This window comes from Octopus bimaculoides, chromosome 13 (genome assembly GCF_001194135.2).
Source record: "Octopus bimaculoides isolate UCB-OBI-ISO-001 chromosome 13, ASM119413v2, whole genome shotgun sequence".
In the NCBI taxonomy this organism is placed as follows: Eukaryota; Metazoa; Mollusca; class Cephalopoda; order Octopoda; family Octopodidae; genus Octopus; species Octopus bimaculoides.
This window is the reverse complement of record NC_068993.1, coordinates 56,194,905-56,202,346: the sequence shown is the minus strand read 5'-3', so window position 1 is coordinate 56,202,346 and position 7,442 is coordinate 56,194,905. Positions and strand designations below refer to the sequence as shown.

Sequence of the window (7,442 nt, the reverse complement as noted above, 5' to 3'; positions counted from 1 at the left end):
TATATATATATATATATATATATATGTATGCATGTGTATATGTTTGTATGTCTGTGTTTGTCCCCGCCAACATCGCTTGACAACTGATGTTGGTGTGTTTCAGTTCCAGTAACTTAGCAGTTTGGCAAAAATGACCGATAGAATAAGTACTAGGCTTACAAAAGGATAAGCCCTGGGGTTGATTTGCTAGGAACAAGAAGCAGGTGTATTAGTTTAACACTCAGGGAAAATGGAGAAGTTTTTTTACGTTTCGAGACTATGCTCTTAGACTGAAAGGATTAAGAAGAAAAAAATGGAGAGAGAAAATACGTGTAGACTTCAATGGTCCAACAGGGCGAGATGACTGGAAAAAAAGGGAGGCTGAATGAAAGGGAGATAATAATAATAATAACAGTAATGGTGACCCCATACATATATAATATAAAATTTTATTTATTTTTCAGAAGTGTACAGAAAATTTTGACCTGTCTTTCATCAGATATATCTTCAGCTACTACAACCTTTTTCTTTAGTTTATCTAAATAAAGATCTCGAGTGATTGCATCATTTATTTGTGTAAAAATGAGTCGGAAAGACAAAAATGGCTGGCAGCCAAGGTAAGCTTATCTTTTAATTTTTATTCTTATCCTTAACCCTTTTGATACCTACCCACCTGAGGCTGCCTTTGGTTCTATGATACAAACTTCCTGTTTATTGTGATCTGAATTGAAACCTTTCATTAAAATTTCATGTTAATTTATGCTCAAAGCACTAGTTTAATAATGACATAATTATTTTTCTAACGCAGGTGTGGCTGTGTGGTAAGAAGTTTGCTTCCCAACCACATCGTTCTTGGTTCAGTCCCACTGTGTGGCACCTTGGGCAAGTGTCTTTTACTATAACCTTGGGCCAACCAAAGCCTTGTGAGTGGATTTGGTTGATGGAAACTGAAGTAGAGGACACTTGCCCAAGGTGCCTTGTAGTGAGACTGAACCTGGAATCATATGGTTGGAAAGCAAACTTCTTACCACACAGCCACACCTACACAATTTCTCCAATATAAATGTGGTTCTACAACCATAGACTTAATATGACATGTGTCAAGACCACAGGCCTCCCACTTCCCACCACCACCACCACAACCTGCCATCATGCTGAATGATAAATATACCATTCACATAGAACAAAAAAAAATACTACAAGTTACATACATCACCTTTATATACTTCATGACACATTCAAAACCCACAATAGAAAAAGAATATAAATATATGTTAAATTCAAATTACGACAAACGGAAACTAACAAACGAAGTTTGCTTTTAGAAGCGTATTTATTTAGAACATTCTGGGATTCCACATTTGACCACCACAAAAGTCACGTACAAACAATATAGATAAGATACATTATTGAACATGCCACTCATGTTTTGGTTCCTAACCTCTGCACAAGTAACATACATCACATCAACACAGGTTATAACAGGTCACGCCCAGAGACCAGCTACACAGCAGAACAAAATCACTCGTAATGAAGGACCATTTAAGCATGCAAAAGTGCTGTTTGATCCCACAGCAAACTCTAACTTTCACTTTCCCTTTTACCACTTATACGGTTCCCCCCATCAGACACAATTAAAGCACTCCTAAATATTACTACAACAACAACATCCAAAATGCTCCAGAACATTAATATATGAAGAATATAGACTTGGCCGAAATAATAAAATGCAGAATGAGAGATGAAAGGGATTACAGTATTACAAATAGAATGAGAAATGGTGAATTGGTGGAGTTGTTACTGTGTAGGATAAAGTTCTCTGTAGCATTTGGTTCAGAACTCTGAGTTCAAATGCCTCCGGAGTCAATTGTGGTTTTGTCATATGTTATTGAATATGCACTCAATATGCACAGATTTTTTTTTCCCCCCTTTCACATCATGTCAATATGGAAAACAGATGTTAATGATGATTATGGTGACTGGTTGGTAAATTTAGATTTGACCAGCAGCTTGACTGGCTTCAGTAAAATACTTTTACATATAAACTTCAGTTTCAATGTCAAAGCATAACTACATAAAAAAAGGTGAATGTTACTGATTACAGAAACGAACAGTGCATTCATTGTACAAAGTTTTCTAATGAGTTTTGTGTGTGTGTCTTTGTCATCATTTTGTGTTTGTTTTTTCCATGTTTGTGCTGGTTGGATGCGTTCTCTCCAGCACAGTCTCTCTCTATCTGCCACATTCACTTATCATTTCTTTTGCACAGCTCAGCATCTTAAGATTAGTTTTCACTGCTTCTGTTCATGTCATCTTCACCGATTTTCTTCTGCACGATCCTTTTTCGTGAATCTCTTGTAAAAGAGATTCTTCTTTACCCAAACTTTGTGTGTTTCCAAGTAAAATACAAAGTCTGATTAAACAAACTAATGATGTTAGTAAATATTAAGCTTAAATAATAATAAATGTATACAATGTTTAAAACACTAACATGCACAGGTGGAACGCACATATGCAAACTAAAATAACTGAAGATATGTTTCAGCCTTTTTAAATATCATCAGCAAAGCCTAATCTTACCATACTTACTGAAAGGATGAAAGCAAAGTCGACCTTGGCGGAATTTGAACTCAGGATGTAAAGACAGGCGAAAATAGCTGGAAGAATAAGTAGAGTTACATCTCAGGATGTTTGGCATCACAAAGATGATAGAACATGAAAACAATTGGTAGTATGTTTGTATGTCAAAAGATGGTGAGCTAGCAGAATCGTTAGCACACCGGGCAGAATGCTTAGCAGCATTTCGTCCGTCTTTACATTCTGAGTTCAAATTCCACTGAGGTCATCTTTGTCGTTCATCCTTCTGAGGTCAATAAAATAAGTACCCGTCAAGTACTGAGGTTGATCTAAAGGATTAGCCCCACTCCATTCCACCCCCAGAATTTCAGGCCTTGTGCCTAGAGTAGAAAGCAATGTTTGTATTTCAGACCTGTACAATCAATCCCAAAATAGAAGACAAATTTATGCTAAATGATGATTTTGATGATGATGGTTTTGTGGTGCTGACCAAAATGTCTGAGTGTCTGTATTCTGATATTTTGTTTGTTTGTTTGTTTCTTTGTAGCAACTCAGATGAGATTGGTAGCCAAGAGACAAATGTATATTTACAGAACTTCAGTTTCTTGGAGGAAGACAATCCTGCATTTTTGCCAGATGAAAGCTTTTCGAATGGTTTGCACACCCCTGAACAAATTTCCAGCTGTGAGTTTAAGCCAGAGGTGGTTGGCACAAATCGTATTTCAATTGTGAGTGTTGAAAAGGGTATGTATGTTTTATTTTGCTCTTGTTTTGCTAATGTGAAGCATATTGAATTGTGGTAAATAGGCAGAATCAATTAGGGCACCAGGCAAAATGTCTTACAATGTTTGTTCTGGTTTTTTTATATCCTTCGTCCAAATCCTGCTGAAGCCAGCTTTTGTCTTTCATCCTTCTCATGTCAATGAAGTACCAGCCTCATTCTGTCTGGTTGATGGTATCAAGTAACCCTTTCCCTTCGAAATTGCAGGCCTTGTCTCTAATTCAGAAACAATAGAGGGCAGAGGATTGGCAGAGCCATTAGTCATCATCATCATCATCATCATCATCATTTATGTCCATTTTTCCATGCTGGCATGGGTTAGATGTTTGACAGGAGCTCATAAAACTGGGGGCTGCACCAGGCTCCATTGTCTGTTCTGGCATGGTTTCTACAGCTGGATGCTCTTCCAAACACCAACCACTTTACAGAGTGTACTGGGTGCTTTTTATGTGGCACCAGCATCAGTGCTTTTCACGTGGAACAGAAAAAATACTTTGTGGCTTTTGATCTGGTTCTTTTTTTTCGTTCTGAGTTCAAATCCCGATGATGCCAACTTTGCCTTTCATCCCTCCAGGGTCAACTAGAGTGCCAGTCAAGTACTGGCATTGATGATAATGACTAACTCTCCTCTCTCTCTCTAAAATTGCTGGCTTGTGGTGAAATTTGAAACCATTATCCTTAAGAGATGCAATGTATCCTTGTCAGGGATCCGATCGCAATACATGCAACAAAAATTTTAACTTTTGACACCATATAATAAATAATAAATGTTTAAGTGAAGTTATTATTATTATTATTATTATTATTATAGATTATGCTGCTGAGAGGTCCCTTATTTATTCCAGGCATGAGGTAAATAGTTTTTCCTCCTTTCTCATTCTCTCTCTCTTTCTCTCCTCCCATTTTCTCTTGCTCCTTTTTTTCTCTCTTTCCCTACTTTATATAGTGGAGTGAAACACTAATAACCATCCTCTATGTGCCCTGTCTACCATCCTGTCCCCTATTTCCACTCAACCATTTCTCATTACCTTAACTTACCGCAGCTTGTTAACTGATATGAGTCCAATGTAGCCCATTGCCATGCATGCATCAAGGGGCAAGTTGTGTGAAGTACCTTGACCAAGGTCCACAACACAGGAGCATTATACTTGCTGGGAAGTTTGATTTCCGAACCTAGACAGAAATAGTGAAAAAAAAGTAAAAGACACCAGTGGTGATAGTGATGACGATGACAATGGTGAAGTTGATGGACAGCAATAGCTATAATGACTGGTTAATGATGATGATGATGATGACAGGGGTAAATGATGGCTAGCAGTGGTGATTAATGACTGGTTAATGATAGTGTTGACGATGGTAAGAATGATGGATAATGAGGGTGATGATAATGACTGATGTTGATGACTGATGAATAGCAATGGTGATGATTGATTGGATGGATGGATAACGATGACAAGTATGATGAAGAGCAATGACAATAGAAACTATGAGTGATGGTGAGGATGATTGATAAGGACAGATGAAAGCAAGAAGACTGATGATAATGATGTCTATTAGGGAAATGGACAATAATGGTAACGAACAATGCTGGCAATTGATGTTAATTATCTGATGATAACGACAGAAGATGGTGTTGGATGATCATGTGATGTGATGTTCACTGGATGAAGTAAGAATTTTTCTTTAATTTCTAGAAAGTTCCAATGAAAGACTTTTCTAAGGAAATCCGTGGTGCGAGGGACATTGAAAGATTCACAAACAGAGCCATTTTGCTGTTAAACATGAATGTGACAAGTGTTGACAAAATTATCGAAGAAATTCTCAGAGCTATGGTTCACATCAACGATATTCCTGCCCTTAAGTCTCTCCTCTTCACACATGATGGCGGTAAGTTCATCCATTTTCTCATCATCATCATTGTCACTGTTATCTGTTAACATTATCTATGTTCTTGCTGTTAGAGATGCTAACATGGCCAGTGAAGTAAACCCTGGTTGGCACTCCGTTGGTTACGATGACGATGGTTCCAGTTGATCCGATCAACGGAACAGCCTGCTCGTGAAATTAACGTGCAAGTGGCTGAGCACTCCACAGACACGTGTACCCTTAACGTAGTTCTCGGGGAGATTCAGCGTGACACAGAGTGTGACAAGGCTGACACTTTGAAATACAGGCACAACAGAAACAGGAAGAAAGAGTGAGAGAAAGTTGTGGTGAAAGAGTACAGCAGGGTTCGCCACCATCCCCTGCCGGAGCCTCGTGGAGCTTTAGGTGTTTTCGCTCAATAAACACTCACAATGCCCGGTCTGGGAATCGAAACCGCAATCCTACGACCGTGAGTCCGCTGCCCTAACCACTGGGCCATTGCGCCTCCACCGAAGTGTGTAGATGTGTGTGTGTGTGTGTGTGTGTGTGTGTGTGTGTGTGTATACAGGGAGTCTTTGAAATCCATTTGTTTGACTTCCATATTCCTTGGATTTTCAAAAGTTTGAGGAGTTCATTTAATGTCCATTTCCATGCTGGCATGGGTATGGAACTCATATAGATGAATCTTAAGGACTACTTCTACAATACATGAATCTTATCAATCAGTATTTTGTGTCCTGTGAAAAGAGATAAAAACTCTAAACTAATTCCAGTGCCCCTGTTCCCTGTTTAATATGTTAGACTAACCACAACTTATTAAACCTCTTAGTTTGTTGTACTTCACTTGAGTATTATTAACTACTACACAATGCCTCTATCCTTTTCGCGTTTAATTATCTTTATATTCAGTTATTGAAATCTATGGCTTTGTATTTCAATTTCAGTGCATCAATTGCGGAAGACAGTGCAGAGCTCTTGTATAGCAATGGGTGGTGGCTTTGATTATGACCAAAGTTGGATATGTTCCATGTAAGTATTTCTTATATTGTGTGTGTGGTGACTGTTTGAATGTATATTTATCAACTTGGTTTTTGAAGGCTTGGATTTCCATCATACCCACACACACATACACACATTACATATGCACATGATGGAAGCCATTTAACCCATTACACACACAATCACATCACATGCATATGTATATGCATGTGTGTATGTTAATCTCTATATGTAAATGTGTGAAAATGAATATTCATGTGTGTCTGTATATGTTATACTTGGGTATGTTCCCATCTAAATGTCTACATACTTGTATGTGTATAAGTATTCAGATGTGTGTGTGTGTGCATGCATGCATGTGTGTATGTACACCTCTGTGTGTGTGTGTGTAAAGGACCATAGGTGTCTGTGTTTAAATGACTATATCACATGTCTGTGTAAATGCCTATTTGTGTGTGTGTGTTTGTGTATGCAAGCAAACAAATGTTTATGTATATGTGTAAACTGTGTGTAGAGGGGGTTAAATTTTAATATATGTGTGTCTGTGTGTAAATGGATATATACATGTGTGTGTGTGTTTGTCAGTGTAATTATCTGTTTATAGATGTGTGTGTTTCTAAACAGCATCTACCATTTTCTTTCAGGTGTTGCAGTCCAATAGTAACCAAGACTATGGTTGGCATTGCTCATCTCCGTCAGCCAGCCAACTTTGGTACAACTGCTCAAGAAATATCCTTTGTGATTATTATTATTACTCCTACAAAAGAGGTAGGCTATCTTCCCTCCCTGAGGCAATGATAAAAACATGTACCAGTCATATACTGTGTCAGTTCATCTTAATTATATTCCATCTCCTCTAAATTCATTTAACTATATTCTGCCCATTTGAAATGTGTGACAAGGTGCAGACATGGCCATGGGGTTAAGAAGTTCACTTTGCAACCTTGTGGCTTTGGGTTCAATTCCACTGCATGCATTACCTTGGGCAAGTATTTACTATTGTATCCCCATGGGCATGGGCAACTGCTGGTCTTCCACAAACAACCTTTCTTTCAGTTTCTGTCTACCAAATCCACTCACATGGCTTTAGTCAGCCTGAGGCTATAGTAGAAGACACCTGCTTAAGATGCCATGTAGTGGGACTGAACCCAGAACCATGTGGCTGGGAAGCAAGCTTCTTACCACACAGTCACACCTGTGCCTATTATATATATATATATATATATATATATATATATAT

The 7,442-nt window shown here is 38.1% G+C and overlaps 1 protein-coding gene across 2 annotated transcripts in view; it reads left to right on the top strand.

Annotated features, from left to right (window-relative positions):
• LOC106875977 (solute carrier family 4 member 11) overlaps nt 1-7,442 on the top strand; it is a 46,878-nt gene that overhangs the window by 22,785 nt on the left and 16,651 nt on the right. For both annotated transcript variants that reach the window (XM_014924329.2, XM_014924324.2), the window contains exons 2-7: nt 444-596; nt 3,104-3,300; nt 4,149-4,189; nt 5,032-5,224; nt 6,148-6,232; nt 6,847-6,970. In XM_014924329.2, coding sequence (XP_014779815.1) covers nt 562-596; nt 3,104-3,300; nt 4,149-4,189; nt 5,032-5,224; nt 6,148-6,232; nt 6,847-6,970 — 675 coding nt within the window. In that variant the 5' untranslated portion in view covers nt 444-561. The remainder of the gene's footprint in view (nt 1-443; nt 597-3,103; nt 3,301-4,148; nt 4,190-5,031; nt 5,225-6,147; nt 6,233-6,846; nt 6,971-7,442) is intronic.